This window comes from Anarrhichthys ocellatus, unplaced genomic scaffold, assembly GCF_004355925.1.
Source record: "Anarrhichthys ocellatus isolate YVR2014 unplaced genomic scaffold, GSC_Weel_1.0 scaffold6, whole genome shotgun sequence".
Taxonomy (NCBI): Eukaryota; Metazoa; Chordata; class Actinopteri; order Perciformes; family Anarhichadidae; genus Anarrhichthys; species Anarrhichthys ocellatus.
In genome coordinates, this window is record NW_022280036.1 from 3594140 (window position 1) to 3616243 (window position 22104).

The 22104-nt window shown below is 37.9% G+C and overlaps 2 protein-coding genes across 4 annotated transcripts in view; both read right to left on the bottom strand.

Moving 5' to 3' along the window:
• The window catches only part of LOC116383149 (insulin gene enhancer protein ISL-3), a 4225-nt gene extending 328 nt beyond the window's left edge, over window positions 1–3897 (bottom strand). The window contains exons 1-5 of one of the 3 annotated variants that reach the window (XM_031846749.1): window positions 3764–3897; window positions 3158–3347; window positions 2515–2777; window positions 988–1283; window positions 105–272 (exon numbers count right to left, since the gene is read on the bottom strand). In XM_031846749.1, coding sequence (XP_031702609.1) covers window positions 105–272; window positions 988–1283; window positions 2515–2777; window positions 3158–3347; window positions 3764–3821 — 975 coding nt within the window. In that variant the 5' untranslated portion in view covers window positions 3822–3897. Of the gene's footprint in view, window positions 1–104; window positions 273–987; window positions 1287–2514; window positions 2778–3157; window positions 3348–3763 lie in introns of those variants that run through there. The other 2 variants (XM_031846748.1, XM_031846750.1) reach the window with 2 other exon arrangements.
• A 15780-nt stretch (window positions 3898–19677) lies between these two features.
• LOC116382821 (transmembrane protein 266-like) overlaps window positions 19678–22104 on the bottom strand; it is a 45392-nt gene continuing 42965 nt past the window's right edge. The window contains exons 10-11 of the mRNA XM_031846168.1: window positions 21856–21918; window positions 19678–21322 (exon numbers count right to left, since the gene is read on the bottom strand). Coding sequence (XP_031702028.1) covers window positions 20682–21322; window positions 21856–21918 — 704 coding nt within the window. The 3' untranslated portion in view covers window positions 19678–20681. The remainder of the gene's footprint in view (window positions 21323–21855; window positions 21919–22104) is intronic.

Below are 22104 nucleotides of genomic sequence, written 5' to 3' on the forward strand. Positions count from 1 at the left end.
TAGATAGATAGATAGATAGATAGATAGATAGATAGATAGATAGATAGTGAGGTTGTGGTGTGCTGTGCATGTCTGTGTGTGATCTGTCCTGAAAACACACACACCAGTTGTTGGAAGGCTGGCTGGTCCAGGTCGCTCTGCAGGGCGAACTCACTAAGGGCTTTCCATGGAGGCTGGTAGGTCTGGACCTCCACTGAGTTTCCCTGCATAGAGCTCTCATGTCGAATAGGACTCCCGGCCACAAGAGGTGTCCCTGTGAGGCCCTGCAGGTTCTGACAAAATAATGGTAAAATCACAGCATCATTTGTCTGTGTCCTGCAAGAAAACGTCTGTCACTTCTGAAAATACTGAAAAGAACTGCTTTCTCATCATGACACCTATACACATGTTTTCAAAAATACTTTTTTTTAATTGAAAAGTGATGTTTTCATCTGCCATTTATGATAAATGATAACTTTGGGGGAAAAATGCACTTTTCCCCCAAAAAAAGTTTCCTCTTGGGGGGCGGAGCAAATATTGAACTACAGTGTCAAAGCAAGAGATGTTTCCAAGATGTAGAACAAGCCTGTTTGCAGAGGATATTTTTTATCTTTCAGGTCAAGCAACTGAAGCCAAAGCAGTTGATTCATTATTCATTGGCCTAAAGTTTGAATAAAGAATAGCACCGAAGCCAACTGGAGCAGTCATTTTACTGTAAGTAAACTATCAGAAGTGAAGTTTCGAAAAGAATAGAATTGCAGGCTGATAGTGATTCACATTAATGGTAGAAAGAATGTGGAGTAACGAAGGCAAACAACCACCAACACTAAACATAAACTACGGTATTAGGTTATTATGGCTGCCATCTGTTTGTCACTAAAGACGTATGCTGGCCTCAAAGAGAAACAAAAAAACACGTGTATCTTGGTCATGGTTTAAAAAGACCAAGCAAACACGTAAATACATGAATGAATGAATGAATAATAGTAATCGAAGGGTCAAACTTACAAAGATGTTTACAGTCTTATCACTGTGGTGCTGTTGCTGGAGCTGCTTCATCAGGATGGACCTCTTCTTGTCTTTGCAGCGCTTGTTCTGGAACCAGACCCGGATCACCCTGGGGCTCAGGCTCGTCATCTCCACCAGCTGCTCCTTCATCAGAGCGTCCGGCCTCGGGTTTGCGTTGTAGCAGGTCCGCAACGTGTGGAGCTGCTTCTCGTTCAGCACCGTCCTCACCCGAGTCGTCTTCTCCGACTGCTTGTGGCCGTGGTTCCGATGCGGGGCCTGCCGCACCGTGACCGGGTCTGCTGAGCACGGAGGAAAGAAAAAAAGGTCCGTGAGAAACTGTGCAGAGGCCTCAGAAAGCCTTTCAAACTTTGATACAATTACTTAGCAGCCCATTCATCTCAATCTGCGCTGTTTTTTCCTTTTACATCTCTTGGATTGTCTTGTTTTACGCGATTATATTTATCAGCCTTACATGAAATGTTATGATATATTAGACATAAATGTTTAAGGCTCAGGTAAATAATAGTCTTTAAAAAATGAAAGGAAAATATTTATTGGAAGTTTCTATGACATAAAAATCTACCTAAATTTACATATTACATGGAAATTAGAACGAAATTCTGGTCCATAATATTCAGATGTAAAAGACGTTTGCGTGAGTTTTGATAGCCTAAACTTACATTGTACATGATTTTTGTTGAAGGTTGCGTTTGCAATGTAACCGCTCACGTCTTGCATTGTTGTCTCTTGCCAGCCTATAATAATCCTTAACCCTATCGTCGTTAAACAGGAGGAGATTGTTTTCCTAAATCTGTAGGCCTACCTATACTTGCAACAAAATTAGATTTGGAAAAAAAAAAAAACGCAGTTGAAATAAGAAATCCTGCGGGTGACACTGGGCTGATCTGTGTACGGTATTTTGAATTCAGCGCTTTAAAGCAGGCAATTGGTGAACATTATTCACTTATTTGCTTTGTTCTCTTTCTGTTGGCAGGCGCCCTAGGATGACAGCTCTGCAAACACACACACGCACACGCACACACAAGCACGCTGCCACAGTCAAATAGGCCTATACCAGATTATTCAGATAATGGTAACAGAGCAGGTAAGAGCTAATGAGATCAATTATGAAATTAGCCTAAAGAAACATCGCAGCACACACTTTACACACAAACACGCACCAAGCAGACAATCACAAAACAAATTATCTGGATGTTAAAGGACAACAAAAAAATACTAATCATTGACCTTATATTGATTTTTCATTTCGCTTTTCACTCAAGCACTCACCATTTTTCAACAAACGTTTACTTTTTATGTGTTTGATTAGTTGTCAACTATGCGAATTTCTTTAATTTCATTCTTTAATTTCTTTAAACTGAAGAGTTTATATTCAGGAATAAACAGACAGCCGATTTTATGATTTTCTGTTGTTATAGGAATAATTTCACTTTCTAAAACGAATAGATACAGATAATATCTATATTATAATTATGATAATAATAATAATATTAATGATAATCCGACCTGCCAAGTGCAGCGGTCTGTTGGAGTGGATGTGTCCGGGGCTGATGGGGCTTCCTGCGGAGCTCCTGTCCAGCAGCAGGCTGTGGTCCGCCCGGCACAGCAGCTCGTCTTCCCGCAGGGAAAACTCGTCTCCCGGCAGCAGCTGCCTGCTGCACACCGAGCACCGAAAACACTCGATGTGGTACACGTTATCCCGGGCTCTCATCACCAAATCGCTGCTGCTGAATCCCAGATTGCATTTCGCGCATTTTATTCCAAACAGCCTGGAAAATTAGGGAGACATTGTCAGAGAATGAAAAATCTACGAAAAAATGTAAAATAAATAACAACGAAGAAACGTTCAGATGACAACTCAGAGTTGATGAGCCTATCTAAATACTGCTATAATTTATTTGTAATTTGAATGAATAACAAAATACTGTGGATTGTGTTTTCTTATTTTTTTGTAATATTGTAAACTGAATAGTTAACGTAGGCTTTGTGCTACAAAGTCTTCTGTTTTTTATATCCAAATAGTCTTTTTCGAATTAGGTTTGACCTCTTCATAATATTGATTCCTATTGTATTTAAATATGTTTAATTTACGTTTGATGTGATTAAACATAATCCAGCCCATATAAAGAGAATATTTCCAAACTCCTACCTTACATAATCTCTTTTGCAATAGGTTTTGCCGTCCCGGACGAAACAAGTGCACGACTCATCCAGGTACTGGCTGCACTCTGCACACTTCAGGCAGGCTGCATGCCACTCCAGGTCGGGAGAGACTTTCAGTATGTACTGGTCATGTATCTGACTTCCACATCCTACACACATCGCGAATCCTGACTTCTCTGCAAAGAGACAACAACATTTAAAGCACACTGAAACGCAGCCAAATAAACACACTATCACAAACAATTACAGCATTTACTCGTTAAAAAAAAAGTAGTAGTAAATCCAGTATGTTTCAGTTTTGCAGTAAATTCCTCTATTTTGCAGACTGGATACGTCTTGATGTTATGTAACAGATGAGGACTTTTGCTAGCATTCGTCAAACAAAGCACTGGATGGTTGTACTTTTTTTTTTTTTAAAGCGCATCCAAAGTGCACAGCCAGATAAATAAAAGGCTACTATTCTCTATGCATCATTAAGAAAATAACTTAAGTAGTCGGTGCACTGCTGAATATATCATGTAGCCCTTAATACCACCTCGACGAACACAAAGTCTGCCACTTAAAACTCCACCGAGCAGTTTAGCTTACTTACTTTTGGAATGATCCCCCATATCACCCAAGAAAGAAGAGCTGAAAATAATATCCACCATACAGGACGGATAAAGGGGATTGTGATAGATTCAGAAAAGATGCGAGGAGATGACTGGCCCTTCGGCTGCCTCCCTGATAACGTGTGTCTCTCCGGACTGGGAGGGTGAAGGGGGGTGGGGGCGCCGCGCCGAGGTCCCACACTCTGCTGCTCTGACGTCATGACGTCAACAGGGGACTCACCAATCGCCCCAGTGCGTCACTCTCTCAATCTCTAAAATAAAATGAAAGTCCGATCTACGTATATTTATCTTTGCCAGATACTCAGAATGAAGAGGTTCATATTTAGTTTCATCTAACAATGATAAAAGAAAGCTTGGAAACAACAAATGTTTTAACGGAAACACCATGGAGCCATTTTGATCAAGATTTTAAGATGCACATCAATTGCATAATGCTGATGGGATGATCATCAGTATCATTATTATCATAGGTAAACCAAAAAATGTGGCAAAGCATTTTTTTACAAATATATCAAAATATTTACCAAAACAAAATCTATTTTTTTTGTTTGTTAAATAAGCCTAAAGGTTGCGTTTCTTGGTCACCCAATGAAGCACTAACAGATTATTGGCAGTAATTATAATATCAGTGTATTATTTGGGCCATAACACATGTCTATTGATTGTTAAACTGTCCTCCCCAGATACTCACAGATAACTTTTTGTCGAATGATTTTCATATCCCTTCCATTAAAGTTGAGATTTTAGCTGTGCTGTATATCTTGGTTCAACATCAAAATCATGTCATGATGAGAAACTGATATTTCTTGAGAACCCAAGAGTCGCATTGTTGGTCTTTTGACTTGGAGGCAAAACTAGTGCAGATTACGGCCTTGATATTTTCTTATTTAAAAACAAAAAGTCAACCCAAACGATAAATCGTACAGTAATTTGTTTTTTGGACATAATTTCAAAAGGATCTGAGGACAGTCGACAAGTCTTCTCTGCTCTGTCCCTCCAGGTTTCTCATCTACTCGAGAACAAGGCCATCTATTGGAGGAAAAGCAGAACTACATTTAAACATCAGATATGACATTTATCTCTTCCATGGCTCTCTATATGAGCTTGAAAACTAAAGATCTTAACTAAACCTCTGTATCACATTGAAGTCTTAATGGAAATCTGTATTCCACTCATAAGATTCACAAACAATATATTGTTTAAAAAATATATATATGCATTTCCATTGACATGCTAGGTCTGTTTGAATAAACAAACAGTTGCACAATGCCAATGTTTACTGTGGTAACTCTTTTCCTCCTTCATCATGTAATGTAGTTAAACCAAGCAAACAGTCTCTTCTCCTCTGTTGCAGACATGGTTAAACCAATATGATATGCTATTACACAGGGGAACTGTAAAAACTGTTCATGCCATGATGATGATGACTCTTATTTTGAAAGCCACACACCAGATAGGCTTCTCCTGCTTAAAACGGTGGACTGCTCCGGACTAAAAGTTTGCTCTCGAGACAACCTGTGAAACATAATCACATGAAAGAGGAGGAGTTTGGGGAAAATGGTGAGTTCAAATATCTGAATGTAATTAAGTCACGAATGTGTCTGTTAATTTAGTTATTTTGCGGCAAAAATAAGGTGATGTTAACTACCGGCGTGGCTGTGTATTCTTGTAGGGTTATATTTTGTATGCTTTGTCCCTCAATGCTGTTTTATAGGTGAGTTGAGGCACAAAATGGTTAATTAATTTAGTGTAGGGGTATTTTAGCCAATTAACAGCAAAGCTGTCAAATGCATTGCATGAGTACCAAACTAAATATTCATGGTAACTACGAGGCAGCATGATTATGACGATTATTATAATTTTCATCTTCAATTAGTCTAGACATTAGTCTACCACTAGTGTCAGGTATACATTTTAAATAAAAACGAGTACAAATAACCCTTTCAATATAATCAATAGAAATGATGACAATGTCTTTGTGGCCTTGTTTGGCTTAAGCTCAACCAGCTGCTCTGTTAGCAGACTACTTACTGTATCTTCATGTTGTTCTACATGTATGTTTGAGGACAGGGTCACTATGTGCAGTTATTATGCAGTTTAGTATTCCTGCCAACAGAAAATGCTGTTGGCCTTTGACAGTCAGACACATTTTAAATTGACATTTAAGAAGCTTAATGCAGGTTTTTGTCTGTCATGCCAAACTGCCCAAATGAAAGTTAACGTCAATATTCTAGTACAATTTATTATTTATCTTTTTTTAATACTTGTCTAAATGAGTTCTTACAGGCGGGCCACAAGTGAGGGAAGAAGTACTGTGTCATGCCTAAAAGCTGGTACCAATTGTAGGCCTGCAGTATTTCCACCGGACCTGAAACTAACAGCAGGAATACAAGGACACAAAGAATACCTGCAGCTGTCTTGCTTATTCAAGGGCACTGCAGATGTACATCTCCTGTATATCTTCTGTTCGCGTGTTGTTACAGGCTCCTCCTGTAGTTTACAGAGACACTGTTTGATGTGGAGAATAATCCATCATTTCAAAATCAAAGCGACCTAGCAGCCAGAGTGTACAAACAAACAAAAACTGATACCTGAGCTACAACACACTGACATGAAGGTATGAGTTCAGTTAGGATGAATGGCCTGGCATAACCTCACTGAGGTCATTTGTAAAATGGCAGGAAGTGCTTTTATCTACTTTTGAGTAAGGTAAGGTCAAAGCAGTCCAGCAGATATAGTGGCACAACATCATTCATACCAAAAACAACAACACAGAGGAATTCAACAGATTTTGGCTGCAGTACTTCAAATCAGTTTAACTTCCCCAACATCTGTGCAGGAGGAAAGAAATACAGTTCCAAATGTTGAAAAGTTTTCTAAATATCATTAGTTTGCAAAAGAAAGTTGTGAATGTTGTTGTCTACTGAAATTCATCTGCTCAATATCAAATTTAGTAAATCTCTGTAATTCATAGCGTGTTTGAGCAAATCCGATATTATACAATGCATATTGGATTTTGCAGCTTTAACTATTGTGTCTCCATGTCCTAATGCATCTCAAAAAAATGTATTTTTAATGAGTGACTTCATCCTGTAGTCTGATTGTTCAATAGAACTGTCAGCTCAAACATCTAATGGTATTTCAATTGAATTAGGATGCATTCAATTAAATCTTAGGTATTTTAATACAGCTCATATTGATCTTTATTTCTAGGCTTTACTTTGTTTGGTAGTACAAGGTGCAGTATGTTGTTAATTCAATGTGACTCACTCACTTGCATCAGTCACTTTAATTTGTAAGTATAGTGTTTCTCAGAGTATCATATTCAAGCCACTTTTATTTCTTATTGTTAAAGTGGCTTGAATATAAAATACATTTGTTGCAGATACTTTTAAAACTAGACAGAGTATTACCTCTTTTATGCTTTGGCGTAACCTTTTCACCCGGCCCTTGGAGAGCTCATTATAACCATTACTTTACCTTTTATAGTCTCAGTCACTGTCACTAAAGATCTGTGAGAGCTTTGTGCTGTAAGCCTAAATATGTTGTGCTTCCCTTTACAGATTCTCCTCCCCAGAGTGTCTGCTGAGCTGGATACGTGGCTACTATTTCAGACATCACTGACGTCAAATGCCAAGACTTTTTTGTCAGGACCATGTAAGCTGGTTAGCCTCTTGTTGCGATAAATTCAGTAAGTGGCGTAAACAATGAAAATGTAAAGGAAAGGCACACCAACCAAAGGGATACCACTTGAACACCATCCAACTATTTGCTCAAGGTTCTTTGTAGCACATTAGCTTATCTTTCTTTGCAACTTTTGCGTCAAGGATAAGCTAGAAACCAACATTATGATAACTCATCATAACGATGTATCATAGACAAGGCCTGATTAATGTTGTAGAAGCATGCATTGAGTGTGGTGCACTTAATCATTCAAACCATTTGGCAATGTTTTGATCCTGAGGCTGTGGCTTATTTATGCATGCTGTACTGTATACAGCGTTTCCCACGATGCATAGCCCGCACAGACGGATCAAATATTGAATATAGATAAATTATGTGCACTCAATGTTTTGCTAAGGCTGCCGGTCAAGGGGTTAAGTTTACGAGTGTTTCATACCGTATCAATACACAGCGACAGGAAATGTCACATGCAGCATTATTGTTTGCGACCTGTTAATGAATGCTAGATCAAACAAAGCCGTCCTAGCTGTCGCTCTGGCATAAAAGCCTCCCTGAAGAATCTCTAATCACAATTTGATGAGGCCCATTAACCTCATGAAATATATATGTGTGACTGAAATTATCCACTTAAACTTTGGCAAGAGCAAAATGTTCTTGTTTGGAATTCAGGGGGGCTCTCCTGGGCTGCATTACTGAACTTTTCACAGTGACTCTTGAATGTTTTAGGGTTCTACGGCACTTTGCCTTTGTTGTGAGATTCACCATTCCAATGCCTTCCAACTCCCCGGCTTCATTCTATTGAAGTCGTGCCAATTTGTTTATGTCCGTTAGAGTGACTTCATTTTTTTCATAAAAAAAGGATGTGTTGCTTTTGAACAGGGTACTGCTTTGTTTTGTAACTATACTTTTTTTTTTTTTTCAAATAATTCTTTGGTGAAATCAGACTTTATTCTGAACATTGTATATCTTCACATTGTGTGCCATGGATTTTTTTTTTTTGTAATTTTTACAAATATTTTGGTGACAATTTCAATTGCAGCTAAATGATGTACCTAATTAAGATGACTTTTAATATGTGGACATTTACATGGGTGAACAAATAAATGATTTCAATTATTTGAAAGAAACCAAGAGATACTGATCATCAGTCTCATCATCACATGAATGATCACATCAGATAGAGGACAGACTTGCTTTTAATTAAAGAACCCATTATTTACTGACCATCATTGTCTAGCCACTGTTAAATTAAGATTAGAACTTAAAAGCCACACTACAGAGTGCTGTATAATGTATATCTTTTATTTTTGTATTCACATTTTCCCCACCTTCTCCTTCTTCCTGAGGGCCTTTCCTAATGGCTCCAGCTGACCTCTAAACCAGGAGTGACACACCTGAGCTCACCAGTGCTAAAGTGGTATCTTGAGGTACAATAAGACCTTTCACTGTAAGTTCCATTGTCTAGAATTGAAGGCTTTTTCGTCTTTCTTTCTTTTTAAGTGAAAAGCATTAGCCCTTTTGGATATGCTACACATAAGGGATTTGATATTTCATTTGCCAATACTTTTTGTTGTTGTTATCATTTCCATCATATCATAGTTGGGAAAACCTTTTTGAGGCCAATTTTGGAACACATATTATGCAGCAGGCTGAGAAGTATGTTTGTGTGCACAAATTGTTCATTTTCAGTCTATCAAGGCTTATTGTGTTAGAAAAACACACACTGTAGCATGTGTACATAAAGTTGTACCTGAAGCAGCATGAGGACATGCAGCATTACAACATGTGGTCTCAGTGGGAATCAAAATTCATTCCTCGGCTCTGCGAACCTTTTTTTTTGTTATTCTCATTTTATTTAATTCAGGACGAGGCCTGAAGAGTGGTGACCACTTCCAGCTGCTGTCTGAGCTGGCTGATAAACTGAAGGATGCAGGTATTTTGTTTTTCATGTGTGCTAAGTCAATTTCTTCTTTCACACCTGTGTGAGAGTGTGATATTTCTGTCTGTTTTTTTTTACTGTGCACTGGCCTGTACATCGTTGTCTGCATATCTGTGATCGTGTGTGTGTGTGTGTGTGTGTGTGTGTGTGTGTGTGTGTGTGTGTGTGTGTGTGTGTGTGTGTGTGTGTCTGTGTGTGTGTGTGTGCGTGTGTGCGTGTGTGTCTGTGTGTGTGTGTGTGAGAGACAGAAAGAGAGAGAGTTTTATAAAATCGTCCTCCACTATTAAAATGCAGTGAGAGCTTCTAGAGATGATGCAGCTTCCTGAGTCATAAATCACAAACACACTGTTTGTTTTCCTCTCACCAAATGATCTTAAATGTTGTATTTTGATCAATTAAATGACTGAAAATCCTGAAAACACAACTTAGACTTCAAGCAGCAATTCTTTTCAGCAATTATATATTTATTGATTTATGTAATTCTTTTAACAGTATATTCATTTATTTATTTGTAGATTGACTACAATATATCCTATATAAAATGATCCAATCTGAATGCAGTTAGATGACAATAAGAACATACGATAGGACTGTATAACATGAACGTCATGACAACCGAATCAAACAAAGACAAATGTCCATGAATATTGGTATATTCCCGAAGAAATGAGGACAAATCTTCATGAATATTATAGTAGCAATATTCTCCAAGTAGATATGATGTCAGTCATGATCTTGCTCACTTTGGTACATATTGTATTTTTTCATTAACTGCAATTATCACACTTGACGTGTCTTGTTCAAAAGACTTCAGGCTAATTCCTGCACACAGTAGCATCATTTAAAACAATTCTAAAATCACTGAGTGTATGACTGTATTAATCTGCAGTATAGTAGTGTTTAAATACTTTAATTTGAACACATTTGAATGATTCGATTTTCATTTTTTTCTTACCCTAAGCAACGTTTTAACCTCGAAACCCCTTGAAATGCAGTTAATGGTTGTTTTAAAGCTCTAAATGATTTACCAGAACCAATAGTAAGTTAGCTTTAAGTGCTTTGCGACCGCTCTTATGTCCAGAGTCAGCCAAAAGTGAAATGAATATAAGCACTCTGGTTATAAGATATTAAAAATGTGTAAACAGATATCTCCCCAAATCATTTTGCAAAATAGGTCAAGTATCACTTTTAGCACTGAGTTACAGCATATTTCACAATAAATAGTTTTTATTTATCACAACAGTGATGGTATGTCTGCATGCGTGGTTATTTATTGTGTGACAGAGAAAAATAGAAAATCACATCCTCATGCAAGGGCGGCCGCTCTGAGAGGGGAACCATGTTGCAGATTTATAATTCATTATTCTTCAGAGTTAATGCAGTATTCACACGATAATTAGTATTAATTTTTTATGTGTGCCTCAGGTCAGTTCTGCATTGTTAGGCTGAAGAATCTGTGCCACTATTACCACGTCAGTGTAACTGTCAGTCGCCTGTTTTATTTTACAAATGTACGTCTTGTATTTTATTATCGGCTGCTCTCATCAGCACAGAGCGGCGGCCTTGTTGCTTATCAGCAGCTTTAACAAGAGGCTGTGTCACTTTAAATGAGGAAATAAGCATCTCTGTGTGGATCAGCCAAAACAACGCTATCACACACTGAAACAGTTGGTCTTTAAACACTTTGTCCACTAAAAGCAAACTGACAAGAAAAAAGTATTATCTTTCACTATTTACAGTTTACTACAGATTTTGCTGTGACTATTTCAAATTTACCAGACTGGTATGAGGCAAAAATAACTACATTTCTGTGTTAGGGGTGAAGAAAACAACAGGAACACCTTATGTCATAATGCAATTTAATGCAAGCGTTGTTGATTTGATGCTGCTTCTTGCTGATGTTTTACTTGCAATTTTAACATTTGTTAAAACAGAAATGTTATTTAGTCAGTTTTATTGAGCAGTGTATTAACTCATTTATTAAGTTTACATTTTAAATTTAAGATATTTAAAACTTAATTCTTGTGTTTTTACCTGAATTAGAGCTGAAACAATTAATTGATTTCTAGATTAGTCGAAGACCAAACATTTTTTGACTGTTGATTTATCATTTGATAACCATTCTCTGGTTCCAACTTCTCAATTGAGAGCATTTTTTGCATTTCCTCTGTCATGTTCACAACAGTCAAGGCTTCATTCTTGTGCACCGTAGTGTTCTGCTTATTGACCACCTGATTAATTCACTTGTGTCACAATCTGCCTGTTTTGTAAAGCACTCGTGTTCTCACACCTGAGGGAAGCTTTGCTGTGTGAAGGAAGAGGTTTCAGCATCACTTTGGGGTATTTTATTAACAGGACAGCAGGTGCACGACTCCCTGACCCACTCCCTCCACCAGCTGTGTATGTATGAGTGTGTGTGAGCATGTGGAGACCAAATGGCAGACAACCAGAGCTCTGGGAAAACTGGCCGAGCTTGGCAAATCAAGCGGTCACTCTGGTGAACCAAAAGCTGCCTGCTGCTGCCTCAGTCAGTTACTTTCCAGAGGAAACTTTGAAAAGCTGCCTGTGTGCAGAGGCAAAGGGGCGTACTTTCTTCTCTCAAGTGAAAAAAAAAAAGGGCCCTTGATTGACAGCGCCTTTCATACTGTATTATCCGGCCTGGCTTTTAACTCCAAGAGAACTGTGTTCACAAATTGATGTTCTGCTCCTTTGGGGCTGTAGCTGAAACATTAAATTGTGCTGAAATATTCATATGTGAGTGCATTTAGCTGAGAGCAATTGATGTGCGACTCCCCACAGGCCAGATAGAAATGTTGCAGGGCCCCAGCAAGCGCTTTGCGGACACCCTGAGTTCTGGCCGGGACCGTGATTGTGATTTAGCCAAGGCTACTGAGTCAGACTATAGGCTGAAAGGCGGATTCAGGGGGGCTGATGTCAGTGTCTGCCCTTGCGGCCAGAGACGAAATATATGGTGGGTTGTGCCGCAAACCAGTTGGCAACATGAAGGCTATCAAGGTTTTTAAGACAAATAAAGTATGGAATTATGAAAGAGCAGTTTAGCAGCCTATATTCATTTTGAAGAAAACCACTTACTGGTACAAAAATCAACAAAAGTGATTTAAGTTGTCAAATAGCCAATTTTGTGGTGAAACACCTCAAGGCGGGGATGCTAAGAAACGAGATTTGCTTTTTTTATTACTTTTGGGATACAAAAAGGACTCCGATTCTTGAAATGCTAAATTAAAATGTTAATACGGTACTTTTTGCTATTGAAGTAAATATTTTCTATTATCTACATGTTCATTTATTACAATGCTGAAGCATTGTAGTCTCATCTCAAGAGCTGTTCACCATCTGGCTCGATTGAAAACCAGTAATTTAAGTCAGATCGCACAAAACTGACAGTAAATTGTGTTCTATAGCCCTATTCTTATTTATTCCTTCAGAAATATTCATGCAGTGTATTCCACTATCAATATTGCATTAGCTTTTCACCAATCAAAAAATGTTTACTCATTCTAAATGTTTATGTTGGGAACAAGAAACAAATTATGTCAATTTGAGATGAGGAAAAACAGGAATTATTTGTTCACACTTGGAAAAAAGATTATTCTGAAGGTTTTTCGATGATTCATTTTTTCTTGACTCAGTGTGACATGTCGTTACTGTAAATGTTTGGTCAGGATGTTTCTGCATTTGTTGCAGAAGCAAGACATTGAATGTGTATGTGTACATGGCTTCAATACGATTTAGAAAAATGTTGAATCTGTGGCAACCGTTTCCCTGAAGAGTTGGGCTTTTTACTGAAAAATGTTTGCTATAATTTACCCATCATGTAGCAAGTCATGCATACCATACTTACACATTGGATTGCTGAATTCATTTTGACGTTCTGTAGATTATTTTATTCAGTTCTTTGGAGCACGGAGGGATGTAGGCCTAGTGTCCCATCTCCCAGAGGAATATCTCAGTTGTGTCTTCATGTTTATCACATTCGCCTTCTTCTGATTGCTTATAACATGCGCCGGAGCAACAAGAGAAAACTAATCAGGATTTTTTTTTTCTGTTTCTTAGGATAAACATAGAAAAAGCCAGAGACCTTAACATGGTGCAAATCAGACTCAATAATTCATTCCTGGCTTTATTTCCATTCATAGTTTGCTTGTGTTCCTTTTATTAGCCAATTAAAAATGCTATTTACATTCACTAAAACCGATTTAATAATTAATATTACATCTCAAGAGGACTGAAATGATTGGGCATCGGTCATTCAGCGGGTCTTGATTCCAGTTTCAGTTTGACCCACTTTAATTCCAGGTAGCTTAACAACCATCTGAGGGGAAGGTATGAAAGCTCTTTTATGTTAATGCAAAAAAAAAATCTTCTGTAGCCATGACAACAGTCTCCTGAGTGGATTTCTTCCACCAAGCGAACCCCTGGATCCTGTGCACTTAAGAAATATGTTTCAAAAAGAGAACCTGAGAAGCTTTTTAAAGGATGATGTATAATTTATTTGTATTTTTCTCCTGCTTCAGAGCTTCTTCAAAGTGTGTCCTGTATGAGACGTGTTCTGAATCTGTCAGACTGCGACAGTAATGCAGTCGTACTTCCCACATCTGTTTGTTCTCAATGAGATTAACCTTCTTCAACATATACCTAGCTGTTCTGTGCCATAAGGCAGCGTTCAAAATCTTTTCCACGCACTTGAAAATGAATCACATTCATAAACAAAACCCCTTTGGTGTTGATTCAGTAAATGCCTCTTGGAAAAGCAATTGAAAACATCATGCTGTCTATTAATACCAGCTCATTTGAATGGTTAAAGACCTGGTTGTTCTTGTCATAACACATACAGACTCATTGTTGTTGTTCTAGCTGACAGCAAACCGAGTAAGACCCTCAAGATTTTAGGTTGTATAACTAAAATGCACTTCTGCAGCTTGACAGCTGACAATAGTTCGACAGAAAGGTAGTGGGATTAAAACAATAAACCTCCGATAACCACTCTGGGGCAGACGAAGTTACACTGACATATCGTCACCTTTTAAGTTAACATGGCTAAAGCCTGCTGAGGCAAATTTGTGATTTGGGACTTTGGGCTGTATAAATATATTGAATTGAAATTGTGAGCAAACAGTAGCCTATTTATAAATCCAGAAGATACAAATCAACATTAGCATTCATTTGGGTTGTGCTCATGCTATGTGATGAATGTGAGTGCATTTATTCTTCCTTTAGCTCTGTTTTTGACAGTGTGGTGGGCGGTACTTCAAAAGTAAAAGAAAAACAGAATATGCATATATGCAGCAAAGTAAACACAATTCAATTTCCTAAATTCTGCACGTTTCCAGTTTTGCAAACTGTCCGTGAACCTGCAAAGCTTAGCATTGCCACCAACACATTAACTGCAATAATCTCTCAATGAATACAAAATCTGACCCGGCTTAACACATTAAAATAAGACGTGCAACCTGACAAGTAGGCTAATCAAACATGGCGACTACAAGTAATAAAAAAGTAATTGTGAAGTGTGTCAAAAAAGGGATAAAAAAGTCATAGAGTATGTCGAAAAGTCATAAAAAAAATATTTTATTTAGAAAAAAGTCGTAGTATAATATGTCGAAAAAAGTCATAAAAACAACAAAGTACAGTATGTTGATAAAAGTCATTAAAAAGTCAGTATAATGTGTCGAAAAAGTCGTAGTATAATATGTCAAAAGAAGTCCGGAAAAAAAGTCACAGTACAGTATGTCGGAAAAAAAATGACAGTGTAGTATGTCGAAAAAGTCATAAAAAAGTAATTGTATAGTATTACGAATAAAGTGATAGTATGTCTAAAAGTCATAAAACATCATAGTATAATCTGTTGAATAAAGAAATAGTATAATAAGTTGAAGAAAGTCATTAAAAAGTCTTGTAAAGTGAGTATCAGTCTTAAAAAAGACATGATATAGTACAGTATGTTGAAAAAAGGTACACTATAGTTTTTTTTTCAGTATGTCGAAGAAATTGACAAAAATAATCTTATTAAAAAAGCATGTCAAAAAAGCCTTGAATAAAATATAAATTGTATATTGTTTGCTAAAAGAAATAAGACAAAAACTCAAAGTTTGTTTTGTATACGTTTTATTCATGACACGTTTTATTGTGTTAATGGTACATATTTTAGCTTCCTTTCAGCCTGAATTAATATGAGGCCGGCCTTAGTTTGGCAAGTTTGGTTACCTACACATAATGTGCTCATAGTGGTAGAACCTTTGCTAAAATGATGATGATTGAACTGTTGGTTTATTGTGCAGTAATATAATGTGTACTGCTTGTATTCCGGTCACTCACCTCTGGGCCTTTCTCATTTCTCAATTGTGTGCTTACTCAGCTCCTCGGTTCTTGACTCTCCAGCTTATGACCCAGAGATAAAGTATAGTATAGTATGTCGAAAAACGTTTTTAAAAAGTCACATCATATTATCTAAAAAAAACTCGATGTAGTACATCAAAAAAGTCATAGTATAGTATTCCGAAAAAAGTCATAAAAGAGTCATAGTATAGCATCTAGAAAAAAAGTCATGAAAAAAACATAGCTTAGTATGTCAAAAAAGTCATAATTCAATATGAATTTATGATTCAATTTATTCGTAAAGCCCAATATCACAAATTTGCCTCAGAGCATACATCATCTTCTGTACTTGGACCCTCGTTTCAAAAAAGGAATAACTTGTCGTATTATAGTAAGTCCTAAAAAGGCATAGTATAGTCTGTCAAAAGTGTCACACAAATGTTATAGTAGATCTTAAAAAGTCATAGTATCGTATGTCAAAATAAGTCATGAAGCAGGGTGTAAAGTGTCTGTGTGGAGGGAGGGGGGGGGGCGCAAGGGCCGAAACATTCAACTTCACCTTCCTTTCTGCACACCTGTTCTGTGATTGCTTCTTATACATTTTACATGTTATTGTGGTGACAAAATCTGTCCACAAAAATCATATTAAAAGTGATAATGGTATTTAAAATGTCAGTGCCAATGTCTTCTTGATCTGTGCAGCCCTCACAAAAAAGATAAGACCCACCAAACTGTTTGTTTTGTTGAACATTAAGGTTTGACTTCAGACAAATGTAGCCACTCAGTGAGTTAAAGTCATTTCTAATCTGGTGGGAAATATTAGATCAGCTTTTCACACCTGTGACACTGTTATAAGACTGTTATATTATGAAGAATTTACATTTCTATCTTGTAAGGAAGGAAGGAGGTAATTATCTTACTGTACCTAAGAGTCGGTAGATGTGAATCAACAATGATCATGTAATGTTAATGCAGTTAAAGTGACTCCCTCTGTGCCATTATTAAAACATTTTAATTATTAAGTGTCTAATGGTCACTGTTAATTCACTTAGCATCCTGTGAGTGTGACAGGTACTGTACCTCTTGATTCATCAGAGAGGTCCCAAAAGCAATTTATATCTTAGCATGTATCTTAAAGGTCTGCTCAGAGTCTGCCTGTCAAAATTGAACACTTAACTCAGACTGACCTGGCATGATAGGTATTGACAAATTGGGTTCATATGAATCATTTAGGCACACCTTTCATTTGGCCCTTTTGTATTAGAGGAAAGGCATTTGGCATCACGTTTTGTTAAGAGTAATCACTAGTTATTAGCGTACAAATAATTTAGTTTCATCACTGGGCGGTGTTGCTCAGGGGGGAGCTGCAAGTTTCTTTGACATGGCTGGTTGAGCTGGAAGGATTTCAGATTAGAGGCACAGCACCTTCACTTAAGGCATTGATATCAAGGCAGCTGTGGCAGACGGAGGCTGAGCCGGGGTTTTACACCCATATTCAACAGGATTCCTTTGTGCGTGTCTAGGGCCAAGAAGATCATTATTTATTTACTTGTTCCATGGCATGCGATGGGCATTGTGGTTTTTGTAAACTAGATTGATGTGATGGCTCTATTGCTAAAGGTTTTGCATCCAGGTTATCAACTTTCATGTTGGCTCTTTTAAAAAAAAAAACTAAAAAAAACAGCACAGTTGGCTGCTGAAGGCAACGAAAACAGGTTTTGTTGGAGAACCGTTTTTTTCTTTTTTTTAATAAATTAGATTTCAAGGATCAGGTGGATTTTAGCACCAGTGTCAACCTGGTATTTATTTGTGATGCGACCACATTTTCCTGATGATGATTTGAAAGTAAAATGGAATGCTTGAAACAGCAAACATATTTCTGAAGTAAGTCATTTAATTTAGGGGAATAGAAATTAGTTTTATTTCAATGAATTCTATTTTCAGGTTGTTCTAGAGATGAGTCAAGCTTTAAATGGAATATAATATTAAGTATGTTTTCTTGAATGTATATTTACCTTAAAATAATAATCATGTATTCATTTTCTTAGAATGAGTTGATTATATCTACATGCGGAGCGGGTCCACTTCATGGAGTCGGCCGCCATATTCCTACAGTAGCCTGGAAGAGATAAACTAAAAACTGGCTCAACAGGGCCATTCGCATTTTTGTGGTAGTTCTCCTACACACTTGGCAGAGAAGTTTCAGTTGGTTGCAATCTGCAACCTCACCACTAGATGCCGCCAGGTCCGACACACTGGACCTTTAAACCCAAATTTAACTTATTTAAATATTCAACAAGAACTTCCATTTATTCCATTGTTTAGATGTAATACATCTATAATTCTTTAACCCGCAATTCAATATTTTTAACAGAGCTGTTGTTTTAAACAAACTGCTTGCATTTGCTTTAACATTTTCTCCTAATTATCATAATAGTACAGTAGGACACTGGGACAATGAATAGTCTAGTGTAGGTCAGAAACTAAAGCATATGCTTTAAGTATTTTTCTAACGTCTCAGGGCCTCCATACACTGCTTATATTGAACTTGTTGTCACCTAATTTGCTCTCAGTTGAGTACATTCCTTGCTCTCATATACCCTTAAAACAATGTAAATACACCTGCTGAACTCCCTAGAAAATGAAATAGAAACATCAATGCCAGAAAAGAGGACATTTGTACAGTAATTATCTTGGGATTAAGGTGCAGTTTTTGGGCTGCACTAATCATTATTAAACAGTTTAGTTTGATGTATTGTTTCCAATCAAGTCTATCGTCTATAGCGTCAGTCTTATGGTCAGTGTAATTTGAATTCAGTGTCAAGGCTTCAAATCAGTTGTTCAGGGCGATGAGTCTTCAGTTTTGTGTCTCCAAAAAGAGCTGTACATAAAATCCCCGTAAATTAATACTGATAATATTCTTCTGTGCCCCACAACAGTATTTGTCATAGTCACCTTAGTTCCCCATATGTGCTGACTCATTTACAAATGAATTAAATAAGGCTGTTACAAACAATCCTCATACCCAGATCTTCAAATTAAAGGTGCAAAATACAAGATTGGGGGTATTTCTATTGCCTCTCAACGGCTCTCAACATGGTGACGCCTGGGCCTGTGGCTCAGCTAACAGTGCTAACAGCACTAACAGTACAAACTACGGGAAGCGTGTTGACAGAGCTAACAGTTTTTACCTGAGGGGGAACCGGAGGGTATAGTGCCTACTCGTCCGCGACAACGCTGTCAGTTGGGAAGGCCTCGTCAGTTGTAACCGCTGTGTGAGTGCAAGGAAAAGTGGCGGCCGTGACCTAGCCAGTGGGGCACGTTCACGTGACCTAATGTGCACTAAAACTCAACAAAGCAAGGAAAAGCTTGGAACGCATCACACACAGAGGGAGAGCGACGTCATTGTCTGCTCAGATAGACATTACTCCATTATATCTTTCCATAGAAAATAGTTATTTGCTGCTATATTAATGCTCTGAATATCAAATATTGCTCTTTTGAAACCCTTGTGTTGATAGCTTAATTGTAGCCATACTAGTTATTAACAATTAAAACATTCTCTGGATACTTGTAAACATTTGACAAGCAACAAAATGGTACAGCAGTTTATCTTCTGAATTAATGATATGAGAGGGTAATTAGGGGGGTTGATACTTCTCACGACACACTTACAATGACTTGACCAATTAGCAGTTGTTGTGACAGGTCTTCCAATGTTAATAACCCTAAATAATTTAGATATCTCCAAATCCTCTGCATGTTAGGAGACGATGCTAATGAAATAATGTTGTGCAGTGTAACAAGGAGCCTGTGAGAAGAAATTATTTGATTAGAGGCCAGTCTGTGTTTATGGGATTTATCAAGGTGCAGTAGATTTTGTACAGCTTCAAATCATTTAACATCATTTATAAAATTTCAGTAAACTGAGAGCAGTTAAGGAAATACTAATTTTTATTTTTGCTATTTTCATTCAAATGACAACACCTGCATTTGGCAATAACTTCCTCCATATCAAGTTCACAAAAGTGTCTGTAAACATTAAAGTGCAAAGAATTTGCTTGCCATTTTGGGCACATGTCTTTCATGCTACAAGCACTCCAATCTGGTTTCATGTAAAGAATCCAGTCACTTGCCTTTTCATTTCAACCACACAAATATACCCTACTGATGTTTTTTGAACAATTAAACAAAAATGCTATTCAATAACTACTGATGATGGTCCATTGTTTCAAATCAAACATAAAGGTGATAGAAAGGCATAGGTTAAAAAAATAATAATAATTGGCTGTTTGTATAGTTAAACCAGTCGTATGTACCCTGTAGCTGTTTGAACAAAGTTTGAACAAAATAACAAGAAAAATACAATAGAAAAAAAATCTCTTTAAGTGCTTGAAATTCCAAGAACAGAGAACAGTGTCTTGGTTTGCAACACGGTTCAGAATTAAAGTTTTTGTTCAGTATAGGCTTGAATGGCCCCTTGCTGGTTTTAATTCATTTAAAGTTCAGTGCATTTAGGACCTATTCAAAGTGAGAATTCCTGATGAACAATGTGTACCAGAGCACATTAGCCTGCCCGCCCTTACTGGGATGTTATAGTCTTTGTTGTGCTATATCAGGGAATTTCTGATTTCAAAAATCCATCAAGGAGGAACATGGGAAGTTGGACATTATGGCAAAGGGCCTAAGAGTTCTTATTGTCATTTCAACTATTGACTTCTGAACACGTGAAGTTAAGGAGCATCAGTGTTAGCTCGAAGCTAAATGCTTAAGCTTCCTCTGGATGGGCTAAGATTGGAATTACACAGCGACAGAAAAATCCAATTTTAAAATCGTATGTGCTTCTCATGAGCTTTGACCTGCCACAAGATTTCAGATATATGCCAAACAAGGTGGCAGTAAAAGAAAGGAAAAGACTTCCGTTTCTGTGTAAATGCAGCTTATGTATCAGGCATGTGCCCCAGAGGTGTGTCAGCTGGTCCCAGGAGCCGGTACTTCTCCTCCAGGGATGGCTCAGTGGTGCTGCTCTGCAGGTGGATCAGTGGCTTAGTCTGCAACAGCACACAACCCCTTCCCCTGCCTCGTCTCTCCTCTTGGTTTCTGCGGTTGAAGATGTTTATTCTGTTGTCCAGCTCAGGGCTGGCCTTTTCTGAGCCAGTAGGACTGGGAAGTTTAAGGTTGACAGGGTCCACTACCAGGCCCTTTTGAGCAAGGCAGGAGTCCTCAGAGAGGGAGCAGAGCAGCTCCTGCACCACCATGCTGGGGTCCCTGCAGGGGTCCTGGCCCGAGAAGGATGGAGGACAGCAGCGATGGGTGCCGTAGCTCAGACTGAGGTCCTGAGCTGTGCTGCTGCTGCAGTCTGTCATAGATGAAGCCGGGGTGTGGCTACTCAGGCTGAGTGGGCGAGCCGTCAGGCTACCACTGGACCGTGATATGCTGGTTGAGGCGTCACTGACCACGCTGCCCAGCCGCTCAATTGCAAGCATCGGGTTTGACTGAATGGGATTTGGATTGTTGGGGAGGTGAACATCGATGGCAGCCATGGTGATAACCCGGGCACCCAAGCCAGAAGCTCCAGCATCTTGAAGGACATTGCATACATTTAGAAAAAGTAAAACCACATGGGTAAAACAAAAAAGCTCTTCACTTGAAACACAACAAGTGCATAAAGCCCTGTGTCCAAATAGCACCATTTTCTGGCAGAAAAGCTGCCGCAGGACACTGGGTAGCGCTTGGGGAACAATTTAAAAAAGATCCTGGCTCTCAGAAAAAGGCGCAATTTGGAGACATGTCCTAATATTGTACTTTCTGTAAGTCATATCACCAAAACATTCAAATCAATGGATTGTTCAATTACATTATATAAAAACAGCCACCATAAGCACAGAATTAAGATTTCCGTCTATCCACATATTCTGTGTCAAAATATATGATAATAACCTGCATCAGCCAAATCTATGAACCAAACCTATGAAGTTTTGTCCGATGACCTTTTACTTGACATCCCTATAACCACCCAAAAATACTTTTGAGTCACTGCTTTACTTACTGTAATTGTATTTACATGTACATGGAGAAGTATATATAAAAGTCATGGTGTTCATAGTCACTTACCACTGCTTGCTTCACTGTAGTATTGGCTGATGTAGTTGTTCATGTCATCACGCACAACTGGATCTGAGTTAATAATGAAAAGATATATAAATGAATTTACATTATTAATGGTTGTGAATAACAACACCCAAATGTGGTTCTATAGTGGCTGCTTTTTGTTAAATGTAATCCAAAATAAAAAGCATATATCATCCTGTTACATGTTTTATTGTTTAAATACAAAAACTGCATTCATATAATTACAGTAAC